The 25,901-nt window shown below is 41.8% G+C and overlaps 1 protein-coding gene across 3 annotated transcripts in view; it reads left to right on the top strand.

The window, feature by feature from the left end:
• The window catches only part of gfm2 (GTP dependent ribosome recycling factor mitochondrial 2), a 60,522-nt gene that overhangs the window by 31,681 nt on the left and 2,940 nt on the right, over window positions 1–25,901 (top strand). For 2 of the 3 annotated variants that reach the window (XM_041186853.1, XM_041186852.1), the window contains exons 12-21: window positions 5,620–5,700; window positions 6,919–6,963; window positions 7,518–7,666; window positions 10,117–10,257; window positions 12,405–12,504; window positions 18,727–18,907; window positions 19,005–19,081; window positions 19,836–19,974; window positions 21,007–21,192; window positions 21,356–21,471. In XM_041186853.1, the coding sequence (XP_041042787.1) occupies window positions 5,620–5,700; window positions 6,919–6,963; window positions 7,518–7,666; window positions 10,117–10,257; window positions 12,405–12,504; window positions 18,727–18,907; window positions 19,005–19,081; window positions 19,836–19,974; window positions 21,007–21,192; window positions 21,356–21,471 (1,215 nt within the window). The remainder of the gene's footprint in view (window positions 1–5,619; window positions 5,701–6,918; window positions 6,964–7,517; window positions 7,667–10,116; window positions 10,258–12,404; window positions 12,505–18,726; window positions 18,908–19,004; window positions 19,082–19,835; window positions 19,975–21,006; window positions 21,193–21,355; window positions 21,472–25,901) is intronic. The other variant, XM_041186854.1, reaches the window with a different exon arrangement.

Below are 25,901 nucleotides of genomic sequence, written 5' to 3'. Positions count from 1 at the left end.
ATATTACTTGTGTGCAGGTGGTGGGCAATTAACAGATTCCTTTCTCTTTAAATAAAATTTAGAGTTAATATATACAACCAACATTTCAAAACAAATTATTTAATAACTCCCGAAGTTTTACATTGCAAGATGCTCCTCATTTCTTTTTGTATAACAATCAGACTTTGATGACTTGCATCCACTCATTTAATTTACCCAGCATGTTTTTCAAGCCAGCAAGGTCAATCTGTAACCTTTTCTTACTCACACTTTTTGTAGAGAGTGCATTGTCCCACAATGAATGGTTATCTACATAACCTTCAATGGGTATACTATCTTCACTGTGCCCTTTGTACAGAACCTTATTGATAGCCAATGTTTCAGCAGCTGAAGTACTTTTAACAATCTTTTTTATTTCCCTATCTTCCCAAGTTAAAGGACAACTTTTCCCATTCTCACCCATTAGAAATATGAAACCAGCTGCACTGGAATTCCCCTTGGAAAAATTAACATGTGAAGCATCGCTAAAAATTACTAGTTTCATGTTCTTTGAATTACCTGTGAGTGGGAACTTAAGTGTGCATTTCTCCAGATTTTAGTTTTCAAATAAAAACAAAATATTGGTGGAGATGCTGGAGATCTGAAATAAAAACAAAGTGTTGTAAAAACTCTGACAGCATTTGTGGAGGGAGAAACAGTCCAACAGCCATGCCCAATATTGTTGTTCTTCAAAACCAGTTGAAGGCCCTGGCAACCATGGTTGAATTACTAGTCCAGTGACATGACCACTGTGACACCACCTCCCTGTCTCACAAGTTGATATCCCTGTCCTCAGCCTGCTGCAGTGTTCCCAGCTCGAGGAACAGAACTTCATCTTTCAGTTAGGCACTTTACAGCCTTCTGTACTTGACGTTGAATTCAAGTTTCAGATCGTAAATTCTGTCCCCCAATTTTTTCTGTTTTTTTTCCCTCAGTATTAGTCTTGTTTTTCGTGGTTTTGCTTTTGGACACAGCTATTTGTTATTTTTGTCATTCACACCCCTCAGGGCAAATCTTTTGTTTTTTTTACTTATTTTCTTTATTCTTTCATGGAATGTGGGCATCGCTGGCAGGGCCAACATTTGTTACCCATCCCTAATTGGCATTGAATTGCATGACTTGCTATGTTATTTACCACATAGCAGTGGCTCTGAAGTCACATGTAGGCCAGATAGGGTAAGGTTGGCAAATTTCCTTCCCTGAAGGACATTAGTGAACCAGATGGGTTTTTATGACGATTGATAGTTCATGGTCACCATTACTGAGACAGGCTTTATATTCCAGATTTATTAGTTGAATTCAAATTCCACCAGCTGCCATGGTGAGACTTGAACCCATGTCCCTAGACAATTAGCCTGGGCCTCTGGATTAATAGTCCAGTGATATTATTGCTACACCACCATCTCCCTTGCTGCAACCCATTACCACACTCTTTGCCTTTGTACCTTTTGTCATTTAATTTCTCCTATCCCCTACCCTTTTGTTTTTTCTACCCCTCCCCCTTTCACTTGCACAAAACCTATTACCTTTCTATCTTCTTTCAGTTTTAAAGAAAGGTCCTTTACCTGAAATGCTAACTCTATTTCCCTCTCCATAGATGCTGCCAGATCTCCTGAGTATTTCCAGCATTTTCTATTTTTATTTAAAAATAGTTATGATTACTTTTCAAGTTGTGGCAGAATCCACTCTAACATCTCTATAACCATTTCAAGTTTATTTGTGCCTTTTTCCATAGAAGGTTTATTCAACAGTGTCCAAATCACTAGAGACGACCTCAGTACTCAGCAAAATTTCAGCATTTTTTGGCTATTTTACATGGTGACCTCAACTTGCTATCATCACCAAACCTAAAGCACGTGGCACATTTTATGACCCTTAACCTTGCAAAGTTGCTTACTATTTAGTGAATCAAGGTGACATTTTAACCAATCTGTTCATATACTGTTGAAGTGCAAGTACTATCTAGCACTGCACAGTGAAACAAGTCCATGACTAACACATTCATCACAGGAATAAACCTCCTTGAGACCAGTAGAATGTGCTTGGATTTATCATTATTTTCATCCTCTTCCTCAGAATTCTCTTTGTTATGTGTCATTTCAAGTAGCCTGCCTCTGTGCTTTGGGTAGTTTATTGCATAATGAAACTTCTAGACACACCTGAAGCAACTATTAAATTTTCCTTGGGCATTCCGAGATTCATTCACCTATTATTAATGTTCAAATTCCGTCTTCTGCAATAGCCAGATCAAGTAAAGGTGCTTTCATCCTCATTCTGCCTGTCTTTAATCCTTCCATTGTATTAACACAGGCTTGTCCAACTCATGGCCTGTGGGCCACATTGTGGCTCCCGAGGGTTCTGGACTCGGCCCAGCAAACTTGTACATTCAACTGACTTAGATTTGAAAAATGCTGTAAAGCTGCTCCACCAAAACAGAGGCTGCATTTGCAGCTGATTGGCTCACTAGAAAACAGTGGGAAAGTAGGTTTCCAAATTAAGTCCCAGGGCCCAAAGCGAGAGCAAAGGGATGAGAAGGCCTCGGAGCAAGGGGGAGGGTGGGCCTCGAAGTGAGGGGGAGGGTGGTCCTTGTGCACGTGTGCTTGTGTGAGCGTGTGTGTTTTAAATTATCAGTTTATTGCTTTGACTTTGTTGTTTTGCCCAGCAAGTTGTTTCTTTTCATATGTCAGCTTTTTAAAAGAAATCATGTTTTCCTATCTTTCTGAACTTCGGCCCCCTGAGTGACAAAAAAATTGAAATGTGCCCCGCCCTAACGTGAAAAGGTTGGACAAGCCTGTATTAACAGCTATGTCCAGTGTCTGGAACATTTTGATTCTTTGTGTCACTGTGGAATGCCCAGTTTTTCCATGAAGGCTAAAAGAAACGACTGTTTCCTTAGGATTTTTTTCAAGGCAGAAGACATCTGGTCCAATTTTCCCTCTCTGAGAACCAAACACCAGTTAGAACCAGGAGCCTGTCCATATGAGATATCAGAGCACAATCCAACAATTTAAATGCGAGTACTGATCCAGGATCCCCTGATTTTGTTAATCTTTTATTCAATCTGCTAAAGTCCGTGATATATTCTTCAATGGAATCTGTTTTCTGAAATCTATCAAAGTCTGACCGTGCCTCATGCTTTTAACGCATGATCTTTCTTGTAAATTTCATTCAAAAGCTGTAATAAAAGGTCCAAACCTTCTTCACTATCCAACTGATAGGCATCCAGCTCATAAAATATTTTACTTCTGATTTTGCTTCTGATAGGGAGTGCCAAGGCCAGACCTTGTTTTCTCTTTGATAAGGATGTAACTCATATCTACATATCCACTTCATGCTCACACTAGTCGTAAGGCTCAGGCTCTGAGAACATCAGAAGGGAATCATACCCCAAATATTTACACTTCTTTTCTGCTATTTTTCACTGGCTACTAAGATGGTAGTTTTCTGTCTGATTTTTTTCTTTGTTTCCAAACTTCACCTTTGGGTAACCATTCTCTGCTCCCCTCTTTTATTCCAGAAAGCCAGTTGGTGAAGGAAAGAACAGGAGCCAATCTTTAAACACTTTTATATTTATTTTACGGAGTTATACATTACAAGTGTACACCTCCTAACCCAACTCCCACAGTTTTAGTCTGTGTCTATTCATAAGCGCTTAAGTGAATGCTCACTGCCTGCATACAATTACACACAATTGACGTACAATTAAAATAGACAGGCTAGTGAAGCCTATCCCATTCCAACACTTCTCTCCAGTCAAGCAATTTTCCGGAACAGGAAAAAATCAACCAATTTAGGGGGAAAAGAAATCTGTGAATTTCCTCTATGAATGCACCCACCCAGAGGCAATCAAATAAGCTCCATAATGATGTTACTAGTCTCGGTCTATAGTTCCACTCATAGCAACTATTCACGCTCCATTTGGTAGCCTGTAGTGAGCCCATACTCACTGCACATTTCAGCAGTTGACAACCCTCTGCGAATACAGGTAATTCTTGGTACCCAACCTAAATCTGTGCTTTCATAACTTGTACTGAATTCACCTAACCTTCTCATGCCTATCCATCTCGAATAATATATTGACATGGTTATTATTTTAAAGGCCTCAACCATATTCCCTCTACTATATTGATTTGATACATTTTATACTTCATTGATTTTGACTGCCTTTAAGATTATTTTGATGGAAGCATTAGAACATGCTGATGAGTTTATCATAAAACCTATGACTTGGGAATTGCTTGGGGGAGGAAGGTTACCAATATCCATCAGAGGGTTATGCAACCTATTGACTGTAGCAAACATAAACTCTCAAGTGCACTTTTGTTAATGCCAATAGTAAATTCACAAAGAAGTAGAACTAAGGGAAGAGAATACAACAAAGTACAAAATCATTTTGAAGAATACACAGCCCTATTTCTGATAACTTGCAATCATGTTAAAGAACATGATTAGGCATCTCTGTAACCAAGACTGTTAACAGGTTTGGCAGTTTTGCATTCTACAGTTAACACATAACAAACTTTATCCAAAACAACTCCCAAATTAAAATGGACACAATTGACCTTATTGAAAAATACATGTCTTGCAGGACATTTAAGCTCGGAATCAGTTTTGGTCAAGAAGACGTCAATGTATTAGTGAGGGGTCAGAGAACAACAAAAACTATGAAGTGGGAGGCTCCCAGAATCGAGTTTGTTTTATTAGACAAGATTCAAAGGGCATATTATTAAGGTACTTAAAATACTGATAAACAGAGGTACTGAAGGTGTAAGTAGGCTAATTTAACTTAAACTGTGAAAAGGTGCAAGCACGAAATTAATAAAACTTCAGAGATGAGGGGCAATGAAAGTAGTCTTGCAACCGCAATTAGTAGCTTTTTGAGCAGCAAGTGTCTGTGACATGCCCCCTCACCCAAAGGCTGCGTAAAATAAGATGTGGTTTTACATAACTTTTGGACCAGATCATAGTCATAGGCACTAGGGGGCTCTTGACTAAGCTCTAAACAAGGCAGAACATTTAGTACTCATACCCCATTATTTGCTTTTATTTATAATATCCTAGTTCCAATTACAATAGTTCCACAATAGGAATCACTTCCCTGTTTTCTCAGCTCACTTCATTTATACCATAAAGTGGACTTAAGACCACACATTTCAACAAGTTTACATTTGCATTTATTCAGAAGTCACTTTTAGACCTGCATCTCTGAGATTTTGGACATTTTCTAGAGTCTGGAAAGGTCCATATTGGATCTTAATAAGAAAAATGTATTACTGGCTTGTTGGGGTGACACTCTTGGTTCACTCACAGACAGAACGATGAACTTAACAGCCAATAGCTCTGGCACTTTTTCTCTGCTTTATCTGTGACATTTCATACAAAATAAAAAGTAACACTAACTTTTGTAGTAACAATTCAGATGGTCAAACCATCACAGACCTTGCATTGCTTTTAGAACAACCAGATTGCAAATTTATCAGTAGAATTGTTCTTGTTTTGCAAAAAAAAGTTTTGGCAAAATTAAACTCTTGTGGGAAATATTCTAAATATTATGTTAGGCATTAATATGGCATTGATTTCTCAGTGATTGTTTCAATGCAGGTAGCGGATTTGGATGATGAATTTGCTGAATTGGTTCTGGAAGTGTTAAGTGAGAATCTGGATGCAGTTCCTGCTGAAAAAGTGAGTTTCCTAAATCTTCTAAAGACTATGTCAGATTTAGCTCTAAAGACTATGTCAGATTTAGCTATCGATGGATAGAATTTTCCCTGTGGGTTTCTGAATCCCGCCGTCAGGCTGAAATGAATCAGAAGCACGTACTATGTTAAAAGCAGTCACTCAGTGTGATTTTATTCAGAGCAGCCAATTAGTGGCCAGAGGGCAGGATTGCTGTCCAATTAGGAGTGGTGGGTGGGTTTGCGAAGCTGGAGAGCCAGTCAGAGGCCTCCCAGCTTGAAAGGACAGCAGGCTGCCATGTCAGGTAAGTAAGGGTGAGGATGGTTCAAGATGGATACACGTTCTTCCCAACCTTCAAGAATTTTAAATTCAAAAAGTAAAATTTGCAGCCAGGCCACTACTGTTGTGGGGGCCCAAGGTGAGCCTGCAGCTGCTCCTGCACCAAGGGAACGAGAGCCTCTAAGCCTGCCTGGAGCACCCCCTAACTCTGGGAGGCTGCCTCCAGGAAAACAGGTACTGCCACTTAAGAAACATGGAGGCTGACTAGGAAATCTCAGTCGGCCTCCATTATTTGGCCCTTAATGAGCTGCTTCAGTTATGCACCACATGCTAGTGGGTAACCATGCCAACTCCCTCCCCATCCTACCCTCGCAAAAATGACCTGAGGATGGGACAGAACAGGGGAATTGGCACACCAGCTGGCAGGGAAATTCTTAGCTCCCATTCGCCTCCAATCCTAGTCCAATCCTCCTCACATTGCTCTACGTTCTAGAAAGAATTTCAAGGATAGACATCATGTTCATCTTGTGAGGCTGTGCATCCTGTGTGAGCCTCACTAGGTGGGAACGTGAGTAATGAGATGAATGATCAGTTCATTTTTTTGGTATCAGTCAAGGGTTAAATGCTGGCCAAAAGCTAGGGGAGCTCATTTATGCTCTGCAGCTAGTTTCATGGGATCATTTGTGTCTCCCTGAACAAACAAACAGGAGCTTGGTTTAACATCACATCCAAAAGCTGGCACTTCCAACAATGCAGCACTCCCTCTGTACTTCACAGAAGTACATCAAGCCTGTAGCAGGGCTCGAACCCACAGTGTTCTGGTTATTGATAACATTAGAGTGGCAAATAATCTTTTTTAATGGGATGTGAGTGTCACTGGCAAGACCAGTATTTGTTGCCCATCTCTAATTGCTTTGAACTAAATGACTTGCTGGGCCATTTCAGAAAGCAGTTAAGAGTCAACCTGGAGTCACATGTAGGCCAGACCAGGTAAGGATGGCAAATTTCCTTCCCTAAAGTTTTTACAACAATCGATGATAGCTTCATGGTCACCATTACTGAGACTAGCCTTTAGTTTCCACATTTTATTAACTGAATTTAAGTTTCACCAGTTGCTGTAGTAGGATTTGAACCTGTGCCCCTGGAGGATTAGCATGACCTCTGGATTGCTAATCCGGTAATATTACCACTGTGCCACCATCTTCCCTGTAATATTGGCAGACCAGTATGACGAGCAAATAAATTCAAATTAATAAAAGTCATTGTGCTGAAAGAATTCATTTGGGAAGAAGGGACTTTTTTCTGAGCATTGGCAAGCTGTCTTTAGAGATCTAGAGAAAGAATGTGTGGATAATTTGTTAATCTAGAACTCTCTCATGTTATAATTTTTCAGCTTTCATATTTTCATATTTTTACAATATGCTGTGCAGTTATCTAGAAATGCTAGTATTATATTTGACACCATCAATTTAGTAAACCTGAAAACTGAAAGTAAAAATAACGTAACTTTAAAAAAAAACTGACCCTGGATATTTTAAACGCAGTTAAATGCAGCAGTCCGCCGAGTCACATTAGCACAAACAGCAGTGCCAGTTTTGTGTGGAAGTGCTTTGAAGAATAAGGGTGTGCAGCTGTTAATGGATGCCATCACAAAGTATCTACCAGCCCCTAATGAATACCAGCATGACTTTATGTGAGTATTTGGGTTTCAGGAATGATGCTATTACAACTTCACTAGAAAATAATCAAACAACACTTGATGCTAAGTTATAGAAATAGATATTACTATATTAGGGTGACTAAAAGCTTGGTGAAAGAGGTAGGTTTTAAGGAGCCTTAAAGGAGGAGAGAGAGAGAGATACAGTACAGAAAGAAGGGAATTGCAAACCATTGGACTTGGACAGCTAAAAGTATGGCCACCAATGGTGGGGAGGGGCAGTTGTGGAATGTGTAAGAAGACCATTGGAGGAATGCAGAGCTCTCGGAGGGTTGTAGGGCTGGTGGAGGTTACAGAAATGGGGCCGTGTGAGGCCATCAAGAATGTCGAACACATGAATGAAAATTTTCAATTCCTGGCATTGGATCAGGAGCCAGTATAGGCCAGAGGTGATGGGTGAGCAGGTGCAGGATAAGATATAGACAGACTTCTGAATGAGTTGAAGTTTCTAGAGGGCGGAAGATAAGAGGCCAGCCAGAAGATCACCGGAATAGTGGAGTATGGAGGTGACAAAAACATGGATGAGGGTTTCAGTAGCAGATGGGCTAAGGCAGGAGCAGGATAGACTAAGGCAGGCAATGATAGGGAGGTGAGAGTAGGCAATCTTTGTGATTGAGAGGATAGGAGTTCGAGGCTCAGTTATTCGTCACATGGAATGGCAACGTTGAGAATAGTCTGGTTCGCACTGAGACCTGAATGGTCAGGATTAAGCTGTATCCACATATTGGCTGTAAATAAAGTTGATTTATTTCTGAAGGAAAAAACAGAAAGGGGATGAGGGAAAGGAGTTTATGTTGGGAGGCTCTTGTGAGAAGAAAAGGCAGCAGAGGCAGTGGCTTTGTCCTTCCAAATGTTTATCATGAAGTTGCACCTTATCCAAATTGGATGTTGGACAAGCCAGCTCAACACAGAGACGGAGAAAATGTCAAGAAAAATAATGAAGAGGTAGAGCTGGATGTCACCAGCATACCAATAGATGCTGACCTCATATCCGTCGAAGCTGTTGCCAAGGCGCAGCCTGCAGTTGAGAAAGAGAAGGGGAAACCAAGCAGCGATCCTTGGAATATTCCAGAGATAAAGGTGCAGGTGTTGCAGAGAAGCCATTGTTGGAGATTTACTAGCTATAATTGAATAGGTAAGGGTGTAACCAAACAAGGGGACAATCCCACTCAGCAAAATAATGGAGAAAAGGCATTGGAGAAGAAATTGTGTGGTTGAACATATCAAATACTTTAGAAAGATTGAGAAGGGTGCAGAGAGAGATTTACATTGAGGAAGTCATTGCAACTTTGATTAGGGCTGTTTCAGTTCTGTAGCTAGAGCAGTGGGGGGAACCCAATTGAGAGTTGGGGAGGTTCGAACACTGTTTTCACTGGAAAGGTGGGCAATGATTTGAAATGCAACAATCTGTTCGAGGAATTTAGAGAAGAAAGGGAGGTTGGAGATAACATAGTAGTTTGCAAGGACAGAGAGTTCGAGGGTGTGTTTTTTGAGGGTAAGATGATGACGATGATGGCACTATTGAAAGGGAGAGGGACAGTGCCTGCACAGAAGAAACCATTTACAATGTCAGTTAGCTTGCAGGCCTGAAAGGGAATTTGGATGGTGAGGGGTTTATTGGGTATAAGGTTGAGGGTACCTTCACCCAGCTCATTGAGCTACATTGGCTCCCGGTTAAGCAACACCTCAATTTTAAAATTCTCATCCTCGTTTTCATGTCACTTCATAGCCTTGCCCTCCCTCTCTCCAGGCCCACAATTCTTCTGGATCTCCATGCTGCTCCAATTCTGGCCTCCTGAACATTCCTGATTTTAGTTACTTCACCATTAGTGGCTGTGTCTTCAGCTGCCGAGGCTCTAAGCTCTGGAATTTCCTCCCTGAACCCCACCACCTCTTTACCTTTCTCTTCAAGTTTAACGCATTCCATCAAACCTACCTCTTTGACCAAGTTTTTGACCATCTGGCCCAATATCTCCTTATGCGGCTCAGTGTCAAATTATGTTCCTGTGACAGTGTTACCGTGAAGCACCAGGGGATGTTTTACTACATTAAAGGAACTATATAAATGCAAGTGGTTGTTGATAGCACCTGTTTTATATCCTTGCTGCAGTTGTAAATTCCTCCCATAAACTCATAACCCCTAAATGGCCTGACAGTTGAATACGACGTGGACAAGATTATCCACGTGCTGTCGATTATCAGTTCTCAATGTTGAGTTCTTCATGTTGCAATGGAATGTTCTCTTGCTTAGATTGTAAAAAATGATTGGTTGAGCCAATCTTCTGCATAATTCAATGATGAGTTCCCTGGGTCATTTTGCTTTGTTTCATAAATTAATGTCAGCGAAGTATATTTTTATATAATAAAAACTGAAAGTTTTTTTTTTAAATTCTCTCGCGTTAATGTGCTTGCCATTGTGTTTTCAGGCATTGTTATGGGGATGACCTGTGTGCCCTCGCCTTTAAAGTCATTCATGATAAACAGCGTGGACCTTTGGTGTTTGTCCGCATCTACTCTGGCACAATGAAACCTCAGTCAGCTCTTTACAACATCAATAAAAACTGCACGTGAGTATCTATTTTGCTGCTAGAAAGTAAAGGACTCCCACACAGCTCAATGGATAAATAAATATTCTGAACAAAGAAAATAATCATCTTGGAGAAAATGGCTCTGGCATCATTTTAATTTATATTTTGTGATGTGCTTCAGTGGGATTGCTGCTGGGGAACACATTTTTCACTTTCTGACATGCAGTAGCAGCATCAAGCATTTCCAGTTCAGTTATAGTACAGGTTAGATGCACAGAAACATAGGAAATTGATGGCACTGAGGGAGGCTATTGGATCCAGTTGACAGATTATATAAAAGAACATTTACAATCTAGGAAGTACAGGAAATGAAGCCAAGACAGGTTAATTGAGTTAAGATACAGATCAACCATGAACTGATTAAATAGCAGAACTGGGTCGTGGGGCTGAATGACCTAGCCTAAATTCACTTCCAAGATTGGATTTCAGTTGAAGTTAACAAAACCTTAACAGGAAAATAGATTTGCACAGCTACTCTGATCAAAGTTTTAGTTTGTGCAAGATTCTAGTTGGACTGGCAGCAGCTAGTACTGAGGCCACAACTTGCAGGAAACCTGTGGTACTGCCTGACAGTGTTTCTTCTGTGTATCAAACTTGAACCACAAAATATAGACATTGACTGAGAAGTAATGCAACTGAGATAAGAAAGCAGGCAATTTAACTATTTTGTTTCTCTACAATATGGTGACTACATTTCCAAAGGACTTTGTTAGTTTGTAAAACTGCCATGTGATTTTGTGAAAGGTGCTATATAAGTGCAGTTCTTTTTTAATGGTTCTAAATAAAAATGTAATTGAACTATTAATATGTTTAAGTCTTACAGATATAAACAGGGTTGTACCAGACGTCAAAGCTTTAAGTACATACAAACTGAGACCTTGGCTGGGCCTATTTCAAAAACTATATCAATCATTTGTCTTTTATAAGCACCCTGTTACCCAGACTGAAACTTGAACAATGTTAACTGCACAAATACAGCACTTTAAACCGAGGAAAGACTAAGGCCCCCATTTAAGAGCAGTCTTCATATTACAGGTTGGCTTTGAGATTGGTGGAGGGGATGGTGGGGGTGGGGGCTTCAGATTGCAGGGGTGGGGAGGAGAGGGATGGTCAGCTGATCATGCAGATTAGCTTGTAGCCATAGAGGGAAGGGAAGCACTGTCACTCCTCTTGTCCCACAATCACTGCTTGAAAAACACTTATCAGCTGGATCAGACTGTTTTCATCCTCCTTCTGCTGCCAGGCTTCCTGGAACCTAGGAAACGTGGCCCACGCCTGCTAAATTTAAAGGTCGGTTAAAAATCTAAGGTACGTGGCCTTGTTAGCATATTTAAGTTACTGACTCAGGACCAAGTGCGTTGTCAGCCCCCAACCCTCCTTGATTAAACAGGAAGTAGGCACGTTCGCAACAGGTTGAGGTGATTTTTCAGAATTTAACTCCGGCCTGGCCTGGGCCAAAATTCAGGACATAACTCAGGAAATTGGGGCATTATGTTCATTCAATATCAGATAGATGAGCAAGACAAACATGAAGATGTTCTGTACATTAACTTGATCCAGTATTTTTCTAATTTATTCTTTCATAGATGTGGGTGGCGCTGGCAAGGCCAGCATTTGTTGCCCATCCCTAATTACCCCTGAACTAAGTGGTCTGCTAGGCCATTTTGGAGGGTAGTTAACAATCGACCACATTGCTGTGGGTCTGGAGCCAGACCAGGTAAGGATGGCAGATTTCATTTCCCAAAGGGCATTATTGAACCAAATGGGTTTTTACGACAATTGATGCTAATTTAATGGTCACCATTACAGAGGCTCACTTTCAATTCCAGATTCTTTCAATTGAATTTAAATTCCACCAGCTGCCATGGTGGGATTTGAGCCCATGTCCCCAGGCAAGTAGCCTGGGCTTCTGGATTACTAGTCCAGTGACATTACCATTACGCCTCCATCTCCCCGCCAAATTATGTTGTACATCAATCATGTTTCATTGCTTGTAATACTTATCTGTAAATAGCGAGCACTTTGGGTCCATTAACTGCACATGAGCTTTTAAATCACAAAGGTGCTTTGTGAAAAACTAGCATTTTTTTTAACCAAGATTATTATTGCTTGTTTGGCCTATGCAGGGAACGAATGAGTCGCCTTTTATTGCCATTTGCTGACCAGCAAATCGAGATCCCTGCACTACAGGCTGGAAATATTGCACTCACTGTGGGACTTAAAAAGGTGGGAGCAATGTACTGTACACTTACAATTGCTGTAACAATGATTAGCTTCTTGAAGCATTTTGCTTTCCAAGATTTGAGTCTGTGTGTTGCCAGGTGTGATAGCAAACAAAAGTGTTGTTACTACTGCTGTTGATGAGGATGTTGAAAGTGAGGTAACACAGACCATAACATAATTGCTAATACTGCTCTGAGAACTGGATGAAAAATCATATTTGGCTGCCAGAACAATGGCCAGAATTTTTAGGATGGCGGGGTTTGCCTTCCCACCTTCCGAGGAGTTGATGGAGAACACATCCCCACCAATTCTGCCTGCCCCGCAGCAATTTAACACTCCAGTAAGTGTTAATTTGCTGGAAACATAGAGCAGAATTTTGCCGTTGGCGAGCAGGGGGCGGGGCCCACTCGCCAACGTGTAAAATGACACACGGTTACATCGGACAGAACCCCTGCTGTCATCCCGCCCCATTTAAATTTTCAGGAAGGCGGGGGCACAGCAAAATCAGCTGCCGGCCCGCCGACCTGTCAATGGCCAATTGAGGCCATTGACAGATCAATTAAAGTACTTAGTGTACCTGCCCGTCCAGCCTTAAGGTTGGCAGGCAGGCCAGGAGCTCCGGCGGCAAACAGATAAGACCATAAGACATACGAGCAGAAATTAGGCCATTCTGCCCAACGAGTCTGCTCCGCCATTCAATCATGGCTGATAAGTTTCTCAACCCCATTCTCCTGCTTTCTCCCCATAACCTTTGATTCCCTTACCAATCAAGAACCTATCTATCTCGGTCTTAAATACACTCAATGACCTGGCCTCCACAGCCTTCTGTGGGAATGAATTCCATAGATTCATCACTCTCTGGCTCAAGAAGTTTCTCCTCATCTCTGTTGTAAAAGGTCTTCCCTTTACTCTGAGGCTGTGCCCTCGGGTCCTAGTCTCTCCTACTAATGGAAACATCTTCCCCATGACCACTGTATCTATTCTGTAAGTTTCAATCAGGTCCCCCCTCATCCTTCTAAACTCCATCGAGTATAGACCCAGAGTCCTCAAACTTTCCTCATATGTTAAGCCTTTCATTCCTGGGATCGTTCTCGTGAACCTCCTCTGGACCCTCTCCAGGGCCAGCACATCCTTCCTGAGATATGGGGCCCAAAATTGCTCACAATATTTTAAATGTGGTCTGGCCAGAGCCTTATAAAGCCTCAGCAGCACATCCCTGCTGTTATATTCTAGTCCTTTCAAAATAAATGCCAACATTGCATTTGCCTTCCTAACTATCGACTCAACCTGCAAGTTAACCTTAAGAGAATCCTGGACTAGGACTCCCAAGTCCCTTTGCACTCCAGATTTCTGAATTCTCTCCCCATTTAGAAAATAGTCTATGCCTATATTCTTCCTACCAAAGTGCATGACCTCACACTTACCCACGTTGTATTCCATCTGCCACTTCTTTGCCCATTCTCCTAACCTGTCTAAATCCTTCTGCAGCCTCCCCGCCTCCTCAATACTACCTGTCCCTCCACCTATCTTTGTATCATCTGCAAACTTAGCAGTTCCTTCATCTAGATCATTAATGTGTAAGGTGAAAAGTTATGGTCCCAACATTGACCCCTGTGGAACTCCACTAGTCATCCTGAGAAGGACTCCCTTATCCCCACTCTCTGCCTCCTGCCAGACAGCCAATCTTCTATCCATGCTAGTACCTTGCCTCTAACACCATGGGCTCTTATCTTACTGAGCAGCCTCCTGTGCGGCATCTTGTCAAAGGCCTTCTGGAAGTCCAACGTCCATTGGCTCTCCTTTGTCTAACCTACTCGTTACCTCCTCAAAGAATTCTAACAGATTTGTCAGGCATGACCTCCCCTTGATGAAACCATGCTGACTTTGCCCTATTTTATCATGCACTTCTAAGTGTTCTGAAATCTGATCCTTAATAATGGGCTCTAAAATCTTACCAACGACCGAGATCAGCCTAATCGGCCTGTAATTTCCCGTCTTTTGCCTCACTCCCTTCTTAAACAGGGGCGTTACATTAACGATTTTCCAGTCCTCTGGGACCCTGACTCGAGTGATTCCTGAAAGATCACTACTAACGCCTCCACTATCTCTTCAGCTATCTCCTTCAGAACGCTGGGGTGTAATCCATCTGGCCCAAGTGATTTATCCACCTTCTGACCTTTCAATTTTCCTAGCACCTTCTCCTTGGTAATGGCCACCATACTCACCTCTACACCCCACCCCCCCGACTCTCTTGAACTTTGGGGTGTTACTCGTGTCTTCCACCATGAAGACTGACGCAAAGTACTTATTCAGTTCCTCCGCCATTTCTTTGTTCCTCAGTACTATTTCTCCAGCGTCATTTTCCAGCGGCCTAATGTCCATTTTTGCCTCTCTCTTACCCTTTATATATCTAAAAAAAACTTGCAATCTTCTTTTCTATTACTGGCTAGTTTACCCTCATATTTAATCTTCTCCCTCCTTATTTCTTTTTTAGTTGTCCTCTGTTGGTCTTTGTAGGCTTCCCAATCCCCTGGTTCCCCACAGCTCTTTGCTGCATTGTATGCTTTCTCTTTAGCTTTAGATTAAACATGAAACCTCATCCACAGGCGGGATAAGGTTTCATGCAGGGTTTTAAAATTTTTAATAAAGATATTACGTTAATTATGAACATATCCCAACTCATGTGACATTGTCACATGAGGGGTACATGTTAGGGAATTTATTTTTTCTATTTTTAATATTTTTAAAAGTGTAAGCGATCTCCCTGAGGCGGCACTTAGCCTCAGGGAGATGTGCGCACTTTCATGCACATGCGTGTAAAAGCGCACTCTAGCTTTTGGAGAATCCCCCCCCCCCCCACCCCGCCCGCACAGGAAGCGCATAGCACTTCTTGCTGGACGTCACGCTGGGCGGGCCTTAATTGGTCCGCTCAGGTAAAATGGCGGCGTGGCCCGCTTCTCCGGCAGGGATCGTCTCCCCGCCCGCTGGAGATTGGGTTGGGCACGCCCGCCCGACAGGCAGAAAACTCTGCCCATAGGAAACAGAAGCAGGAGTAGGTCATTCGGCCCTTTGATCCTGCTCTACCATTCAGTATGATCATGGCTGATACTCTATTTCAGTGCCATACTCCCGCTCTCTCCCCATACCCCTTGACGCCTTTAGAGTCTAGAAATCTGCCTATTTCCTTCTTTAACTTATTCAGTGACTTGGCCTCCACAGCCTCCTGTGGTGGAGAATTCCACAGGTTCACCACCCTCTGAGTGAAGAAGTTTCTCCTCACCTCAGTCCTAAATGGTCTACCCTGTATCCTGAGATTGTTCTAGATCCCCCAGCCAGAGGAAACATCATCCCTACATCCAGTCTGTCCAGCCCTCTCAGAATTTTATACGTTTCAATGAGATCCCCACTCATTCTTCTAAACTCCAGTGAATACAGGCCTAGTCAACCCAATCTCTCCTCATACGACAACCCTGCCGTCCTGGGAATCCGTCTGGTGAACCTTCACTGCACTCCCTCTATGGCAAGTAAATCCTTTCTTTGGTAAGAGGATCAAAAGTGCACACAGTACTCCAGGTGTGGTCTCACCAAGGCCCTGTATAACTGCAGTAAGACATTCTTGCTCCTGTACTCAAGTCCTCTTGCAATGAAGGCCATCATACCATTTGCCTTCTTAACTGCTTGCTTTACCTGCATACTTGCTTTCAGTGATTGGTGTACAAGGACATCCAGGTCCCTTGTACATCAACAGTTCACAATCTATCACCATTCAAATAATACTCTGCCGTTCTGTTTTTCCTACCAAAGTGGATAACTTCACACTTATCCACGCTGTACTGCACCTGCCATGTATTTTCCCACTCGCTCAACTTGTCTAAATTGTCTTGAAGCCTCTTAACATTCTCCTCACCACTCACATTTCCACCTAGTTTTGTGTCATCAGCAAACTTGAAAATATTACATTTGGTTCTCTCATCCAAATTATTGATATATGTTGTGAATAGCTGGGGCCCAAGCAGTGATCCCTGCGGTATCCCACTACTCACTGCCTGCCATTTCGAAAAAGACCGATTCATTCCTACTCTTTGTTTCCTGCCTGCTAATCAATTATCAATCCTTGCCAATATATTACCCTTAATCCCATGTGCTTTAATTTTGCGCACTAACCTTTTATGTGGAACTTTATCAAAAGCTTTCTAAAAATCCAAATACACCACATCCACTGGTTCTCCCTTATCTATTCTATTAGTTATGTCCTCAAAAAGCTCCATAGGTTTGTCAAACATGATTTCCCTTTCATAATTCCATGTTGACTTTGTCTAATCCCATTGATATTTTCTAAGTGTTCTGTTATCACATCCTTTATAATAGACTCTAGCATTTGCCTTACCACTGATGTTAGGCCAACTGGCCTGTAATTCCCTGCTTTCTCCCTCCCTCCTTCTTTAAATAGTGGGGCACCCTCCAATCTGCCGGGACTGTTCCAGAATCTACAGAATTTTGGAAGATGGCAACCAACGCATCCACTATTTCCATGGCCACTTCTGGATGTAGATAATCAGGCCCTGGGGATTTATTGGCTTTCGGTCCCGTTAATTTTTCCAGCACTGTTTTTTAAATGATACTAATTTCCTTTAATTCCTCCTTCTCACTAGACCCTCGATTCCCTAGCATTTCTGGAGGCGAGACTTCCGCCCCTCACTTAGGAAGAAGTCCTGCCTCAGAGAGCTGTTGGCCAATCTGATTGGCTGGCAGCTCCGTAGGTCCTACAATGTCAGAAGTTGCAGTGAGCAGGACTGGGACTGCATGCAGCCTCCAGAGCCTAAATCTCAGGAGTCCAAGACCAGCTAAGTGTGGGGGTCTCAGGGTGGGATGGGAGGGGAAGCCCAGGGGACGGGCAGAGGGGAGGGCGGGGTTGTTGGTGGAGAGACTGGGTGGAGGGTGCACTGGTGTCAGGGGAGGGGGGGTGCACCTTATGTTAATAGGAGGCTGCTGGTGGAGCTGCTGTTCCCCCGGCCTGAGGCCTGAACAGAGTTCCTTTTTGGGCTTCCCCCTGCTCCTGAACTCCTCCCGTCAGAGACTGAAAATTGGGACTGGGTGGGAAACAGCCCTTAAGTGGTCAATAATTGGCCACTTAAAGCCCTCAACTGGGGCAAGGGTGGGCATGCTGGCCTAGACCTTGCCTGTCACAGCAGAAAATTGCAGAAAGGTCAGGGTGGACAGGAACCTGGTGGGAAGGCCATCCGAAAAATTTTACAGCCACCCCCCACCTACAAACCCGCCAGAAGTGGAATATAAAATTCTGCCCAGTGAGTTGTTATGCCTTGTTCTTGTTTTTGGTTCCTAGCTCACTCCTCAGTATTACTCACTCTGAATATCACCCAAGAAAAGAATAAATAGTCACGGACATGAAGGTGTCTTAAATTCTGTCTCATGTTTGGTGGGTGATGAACTGTTTTGGAAGGAAAGTGAAGTCTGAGTTAGTGTTTTTCCTGTACAAATGTTGAAATGGGGGAGAAAGCTAAATATAATAGGGTGCAGTTTCCACAGGGGATCCCTATCTCCTGCTGTAACCTTGGTGGGAACCCTGGAGAAACAGCAGAAGCAGTCATTGACGCATTTTTTGGGGGTTTCCCATTGATTTTTGAAGTGTGAGATCAGAATCCTCATAAAAATTCCAGGCAAACCTGTATATACTTGGCCCAGGTTAACATCTTATACACAGTAACTTGTAAATTTACCTTCATTTCATAATTGTTTACAGACCTATGGAGATTGTCATTTCACAGTTTCCCTTGCTATAATGAGCTTTTCCACTGATGTCAGTTGACACCAGTTATCAGATTAAATCAGCAAAGGTTTGGATACCAATGGGGAGGCACCAAAGTTGCCAGCAATGGTTCTGTGCAAAGTTGCATACAGAAGACTATCACAAGTAGAGTTCACAGAATGTGAATGTAGAGTAAAGGGTTAACATCAGAAGCATTCAAGATGCTGATGTAATAATGACAACAGATCACATGACTAAGATCTGAGAGGAGGAGAAGGTCCAACCTGGCATAGAGGTCCAGATGTGTAAACACTTGCTGTAAATAAAAAGTAATGGGTTTGAGAAACCACAGACTCAAGCAGCATACTTTGGGAGAATAGACAATCCCCAAAACCCTGGTTAGATCCTGACCACACAACGAAACGTGAATATTTGAAATATTTTTTCATTGTTCTCAGACAGCAACTGGTGACACAATAGTTTCATCAAAGTCATCAGCAGCAGCTGCAGCCTGCCGAGCAGGGAAGGAATCTGGGAAAAAACACAAAGAGCAGGAAAATCCAGTGTTGGCTACAGTTGAGATTCCAGAGCCAGTCTTCTTTTGCACAATTGAGCCACCATCTATGGCGAAACAACCAGGTGCAGTACATTACAATGTGTATTATTAATATCCAAGTAATGAGACTACATTTTGCAGATTCTTACAATATTTGCTGTAACTTGTTTTTGCATATAGATCTGGACTATGCTCTTACCTGCCTCCAGCGGGAAGATCCCAGTTTAAAGGTGAAGATTGACCCGGATTCTGGTCAGGTGATGTATAACCTTGTGCTCACTGATTATACCTTTTTGCTTTACCATGTGATGTTGTGCTTATCTTTTTGAAACTTGGAGGCTGTATTTGTGGTACTTCTGTAGATAACAGGTTAACTTCATTTGATCAAATTTTTATGTATGGGTAACCAATTAGAGATCCGATTGGAATTCCAGCTACAACAAAGACATGGTGCACAGCTGATGTCCTGTACGATCACTGTGCTGAAATATTATGGTATCAGAGATCCTTTTTACAGCCTTGCTATTTAAATTAGCAATGCAGAGGAACAAAAAATGTCCTCATTGACTGAATCTCTCTATCTGTGAACCATTTCCTTTTGAGAAGCTTGCAATCAATCCATAATACAGCAAGTTGACACTTCAGTGCATTCTGCATCACACTGTACTCCCTTTCATCATCTCCACCATTTGCACTTGCACTTTTTCTTCACAATCAGAAGTGCTACTTAGTTTAATATGGAAAGGCTATTTTTGTGGGGATGGTGATGGATAGATTAGTGCATAAAACCATTTACAGTATAATGTAAAATGAAGAATATTGTCTAGATAGTTGAATACACAGAACAGTAGTGAACTATCTTTATTTTACTCGATAAAAATACAAATTAATTAATAGTAAGAACATAGGAACAGGAATAAACCAATCAGCCCCTCAAGCCTGTTTGCCATTCAGTTAAATTAACTCAATTTACTCCCCAAAATATCAGTTGACTGTTATCTGCTTTGATAGACTATCTTATGTGGAATGGGTGAGTTGCACATTGAGGTAATCCACGATCGAATCAAGAGAGAGTATGGAATTGAGGCATATCTCGGACCCCTCCAAGTGGCCTACAGAGAAACTATAATGCAGTCTGCTAGTTCAAGTGGTAAGTTCTTAATGCGCTTTAATATTCAATCTATTTAATGCCATTGAAGACATTCCCATTGTGATATATTTTGGTTCACATTTTCCATTAAAATCACACCAGTTCCCAGATAGAAGCAGAGTCCTTTTCAAATGCTGCTCCACATTGACTGCTCACATAGCCCTGTTGCTTCTAGTATTTCCCACCAGAAGTGTAATCAGCTGTATAATACATCCACCCAGAAATAGGCAGGTATATTATAATTGCTCATAAGTAATAATAACACACCACACAATAAATTTCCTTAATCATATTAGCTGCAAAGGATACCTGCTTGTTTCTAGCATACAGCATTGCTCTGGGCGGAGGGAAATTTAAAGAGTTGGATTGACTGTGCTGCAATCAATTCCATTCTACAGCCAAGTGGACTGGCTAGCAGAGGCTGTGGAGCTGACCGCCAAATACAAATGAACCTGTCTATGGAATATCATCCCAGAATCCAGTGCCCATCTTTGCACCGACAGAAGTTGCAGCTTGGCAGGGATTCATTGGGATTCTGCAATGTACAGAAAATGTTGATCTTCGTCTTTCCAGTGTAGAGGCCAAAGATTAAACCAGTTGCAACAACTACAAAGAAAGTCACATGAAATCACAACAAATTTCAATCAAAATAATTTCAAAGAATACCAGTATATTGGTTTAAGCCCCATTTCAGAGATTTGAGCACATAATCCAGGCTGACACTTCAGTACAGTCCATTTTAAAGGTGCTGTCTTTTGTATTAGGCATTAAACCATAGCCCCATCCTCCTGCTCAAATTGTTGTAAATCAACCCATAGCACTATTTGAAGAAGAGCATGGAAGTTCTCACACTGTCCTGGCCAACAATACATCACAACTAACATCACTTAAACAGATAATCTGGTCATTTATTTCATTTGTCTTTATGGGACTTGGCTGTGCGCACGTTGGTTACCCTGTTAACTTCTAAACAAATGACTACATATCTGAGGACTATATGAACACTCTAATGCAAGTTGCTTCTTTCTTTAGATACACTGGACAGAACAGTAGGGGAGAAACGTAACCTGGTAACGGCTGAGCTTTCTGTCCATCCATGGCTTGGAGAAGGGACAATGTCAACGCCTCTCATTGAGATTTCAGATCAGCTAATTGAGCAACTTTCTAAAGAAACACTGCATGCTGTAGAAAATGGAATCAGAAACTCGTGTCTGCAAGGTGCCAAATTATATGTCTAATCTTTATCATTGAAGTGTATTCATTACTGTTAGATTTATTTCACTTATTTACATAGCTGATGAACTCTCCACATTCTGTAAGTCACAAAATATGAAGCCCGGAACGAATGGCAATTAAATCCATTTGCCTCTTTCTGTTGTAGGCCCGCTGTTGAGATTCCCCGTTCAGGATGTGGTGGTTGCACTGGAGTCTCTAAGTGTACATCCTGGAACATCCATGGCAATGATTTCAGCATGTGTGTCACGTGGCGTGCAGAAGGTAAGGCCTTGGGAAATCCATCCTAAATACTGTCACTGTAACACACAGCTGTTTTTGCAGACGGTGTCAGATAGCTGCGTGTTTACAGGGTTATAATCTGATTGAAATGTTCAAAGAACATCATAATCCGGAAGGGTAATTAATATTGGCTATCTGTACTCTGAAATTAAATTGATGCCTTGGAAGTGCTCCAGGATTTCTGTTATCTCCATTATTCATTCTAGTGGTGGTCTTGGTGCACAGCTGTAGTATTGAGCCATTGATGGTGCAATTGCATTAATACTCACTGAATTTGCACTGAATCTTTGATGTTTTACTGAAAATCTGTTAAATAAGAATCTGTACTGAGCCTGGAGCAGAATGACAAACAAGTGTTGTAGTGGTAAACATCAGCCATAGTTTTCAGTACTTCTGATGTGCTGAAGGGCATCTCAAAGCACTTTATGTTAGGAGGAAAATAAACTGGTACATTGAGCCCGAGAGGAAGAATGGAAAATGGAGAGTTTACCATGGAGAACTGAGGACAAACTGAAAAAGGCTTTTGAGTTAGACCTTGAGGAAGGGAATGTGGATATGATGGTGTTCCCACCACATTGCTGCTCTTGTCCTTTTTGGTTGGTGGTGGCCTAAGAAAGGGAAGCGCTATTTAACCTTGACGACTTGTTACCGTTCATCCAGTAGACACAGTAAGGTACAGCCACTGGTGATGGAAGAGGTGTCTATTCAGTTGAGTGGCAGGAGCATTGAACAGAGAAAACTGCTCTCTTCAGGTTGGTGTCAAGCTTCTTGCTTATAGCAGTTGAACCCATCTGGATTAGTGGTGAGTCATTTGTCACACTCCTGACTTTGAGCCTTTTATATGGTGGTGAGGTTTTGAGAGTTAGGAGATGAAGCAATCATTGTGAAGTACCCAGTTTCTATGCAGTTGTTAATAAATAGAGACCAGTCCCCTGCCCCCAACCTCCATGGCGATAGGAAACTCAGCAATGATCATCCTGTTGAAGGTTAGGGGGAGATGGCTGGTTTTTTCCTTGTTTGTGCTGGTCATTACCTGATACTTAGTTGCTTGCCACTTGTCAGCCCAAATCTGAAAGTTATCCAAGCCCCTGCTATAGGTTTACACTGGCTGCTTTATTGTAAGAGGAATTGTGAATGAAGCTGACACAAATCAACAGCAGAATATGCACTCCTGGTGTTATGATGGAGAGAAGATCTTTTCTGAAACAGCTGATAGGACAATAATTTATTTTTTTTGGATTGGACGTAACTGGAGAATTTTCCACATTGTTGCGTAGATGCTAGCATCATAGGTGTACTGGAGCAGCTTGGCTAAGGAAAGGCAGACCTGTTGTGACAGCTTGAAGGTTTTCAGGACTCATAACTTTTGCTGTGCCCACTGTATTCTAAACCACCTAAGGAGCATAGTCACTGGCTAGTCTTCAGACAACTGAAAAGCATGGGTTTGAATCCTCATTTGGTGAACGAGTAGATACCAGGGCTCCTCATGTCAAGTGTAGTGGGCAGCACAACTTACCATTAGATGAGTGAGTGCATTGTGCTGAATTTTCCACTTTCACTAGTGTGTACCGTGCATCTAGTTATTTTTTCACTGGAGCTCTGCTAATGTCAACACAAATTTGGTTGCAAACAGCACACTTCTATTTGAGGTCTAACAGGTAGGGAGAAAAGATCTTGTTCCCTCCTTTTGAAGAAGCACATTTTCCTGAGGAGCAACCTACTGCCAGGCTTCTCCCAGTGCCACTGTGAAATCAGCTGCAAAGGGGCACATGGGTGGAATAACTTGCCCCTGTTTTCTCCCTGTAAGAAAGGCCTTTGCTTTTTCTGACCACTTCCTCATATTTGACTTTAACACACTGATGATCATGGGTGAACCACATCCTGTTGCTTTGTGACGCAGTATGCTGAGGCTCTAATACATTGCTAAAATAGGAACTTTAAAATCCTGCAGTTTTCACAAAGCCTTGAATGTAAGAAGGAGCTTGAAAACTTGATGGCAATGAAACTGCATTCATCCTGCTTTATTTTTCTGATCTGCTTACAAAGACTCCATGTTATTTGGCTCAATCATCTCTATCCATTTGTGTTGGGTATGAGTAGCTGTAACTAAACTAGCCAGTGCTTCCAACATGGAAGGAGATCATTTGTTTAATTTAGAAGCTCATTATCAAACAGCCAATGCAAAAAATCAACCAAAAAGCAAATGAAGACCTAATGGGATAAGCTCACGGATCTTGCAGTCCCAGCAAAGCATCATGTTCAAGGGTAGCCTGATCTGCAATTTGGGCTCTCACATTGTAACCCTGATTAAAAAGCTGGTATCAGTAAGGGTGTCCATAAGCTGTCAGATCGTGACAGCTGGGTAAAAACCCAGCTTTTTAGGGAAGGAAACTTGCTGTCCTTACCCAGTTTGATCTATATATGTGATGCCAGTTCCACAACAACACCGGCCCTCAGGAGTTATCTATCAAGGCATTCAATTGTATCAAACCACTTGCACCAGTTCAAGGGTGGTGCCCATGCCCACCCCACCCCCACATCCCCTCCCCAGATGATCCAGGGTAACTAGAGATCAGCAATAAATGCTGGCCATGCTGTGATGCCCACATTCCAAGAATGAATTAAAATAAAGTTCTTTCACTCAGACTGCCTTCAAGTGCAACTCCCCACGAGGAGTGTGAGATTATTGAATTTACCCTTCTATTGTGGGTATATGTCTGACAGATACAGCAGAAAAAAGGAAGAGAAAAGTAAAAACAAAGCTAACACAAATAAAGTACTGATGGAAGATGGAATCTCCTGAAGAGGTGTTCCAGATATATAATCTGACAATCCATGAAAGTTTAAAAAAAAATTCCATGCCCACCTCGGGGGAAATAGATTGCTATTGAGGAAAAAAAAAGTAAAGCATGGTAAGTATATCAAAGGATATGAACATCAAGGTATTTCCTGACTGGCTCCTTACAAAGCAGTTACCCAACACACTCTGATTTCCTGACTGAAGGAGATTTAGCCGTGAGCAAACCATTTCCCAATTTCTGATTTTAAAAGTGAGCCTATAGTCAATTGTTGCTGGAAACAGTCTGTGTTTATATTTGTTATTTAAAAATCTGAATTCAGTTTATTGATTTTACTTCTCATTCATTCTTGTGGTAGCGTTTACAAGGGGCCAGATTGGTGGAGGGACAGGTAGTATTGAGGAGGCGGGGAGGCTGCAGAAGGATTTGGACAGGTTAGGAGAATGGGCAAAGAAGTGGCAGATGGAATACAACATGGGGAAGTGTGAGGTCATGCAGTTTGGTAGGAAGAATAGAGGCATAGACTAGTTTATAATTGGGGAGAGAATTCAGAAATCTGGAGTGCAAAGGGACTTGGGAGTCCTAGTCCAGGATTCTCTTAAGGTTAACTTGCAGGTTGAGTCAGTAGTTAGGAAGGCAAATGCAATGTTGGCATTTATTTTGAGAGGACTAGAATGTAAAAGCAGGGATATGCTGCTGAGGCTTTATAAGGCTCTGGTCAGACCACATTTAAAATATTGTGAGCAATTTTGGGCCCCATATCTCAGGAAGGATGTTCTGGCCCTGGAGAGGGTCCAGAGGAGGTTCACGAGAATGATCCCAGGAATGAAAGGCTTAACATATGAGGAACATTTGAGGACTCCGGGTCTATACTCAATGGAATTTAGAAGGATGAGGGGGGATCTGATTGAAACTTACTTACAGAATACTGAAAGGCCTGGATAGAGTGGACGTGGAGAAGATGTTCCCATTAGTACTTCAGGTTTTAATTATTTTTTTGTCAGGTTTTAAAAATGTAACATCTAAAATGATATCTTCTGTTACTTATCCTTATTGCCCCCCTTTTCTTCTCTTAATCCAATTTTTCTTGCCCACTCCATTTCTTTTTCTATACCTGATTGGACATTGAATTCACCCCCTCTAACTGACACTTCCTTTCTCTGTCCGTGTGCTGTTAATTTCTTAATCCTTCAGCCTGATTTGTTAAGGAGATACACAGTTGTTTGCCCTGTTCACCCAGGTCCCAGATGCCCTGTTTCCCTTTGTAGCGTCATTATCAGCTCACACTTTCAACAACTTGCCTCGCAAAAGATTTAAAAATCTAAACAGGCAAATCTGACTAATAGCTGGGCTTCTGACGTAATCTGCTATGAAAGATTATAGTCCAACAAAATAAATTTGAAGCTAAATGTAATTTAGAATAATAATGAATAGCTCCAAACAATAGAGCTTTATTTCCAAACTGTACCTCATAATTTATGCTCATTAAATTCTGCTCATCTGACCTAAGTTGACTTCTGGTCCTCCTAAAATTTAAAATTATGATCCTGTTATTTATATCATGACCTCCCTATCTCTATAACTTCCTCTAGATGTAAAACCATCCTCCAAACT

Source organism: Carcharodon carcharias, chromosome 4 (genome assembly GCF_017639515.1).
Source record: "Carcharodon carcharias isolate sCarCar2 chromosome 4, sCarCar2.pri, whole genome shotgun sequence".
Lineage (NCBI taxonomy): Eukaryota > Metazoa > Chordata > Chondrichthyes > Lamniformes > Lamnidae > Carcharodon > Carcharodon carcharias.
This window is presented reverse-complemented; position numbering and strand designations above follow the sequence as displayed.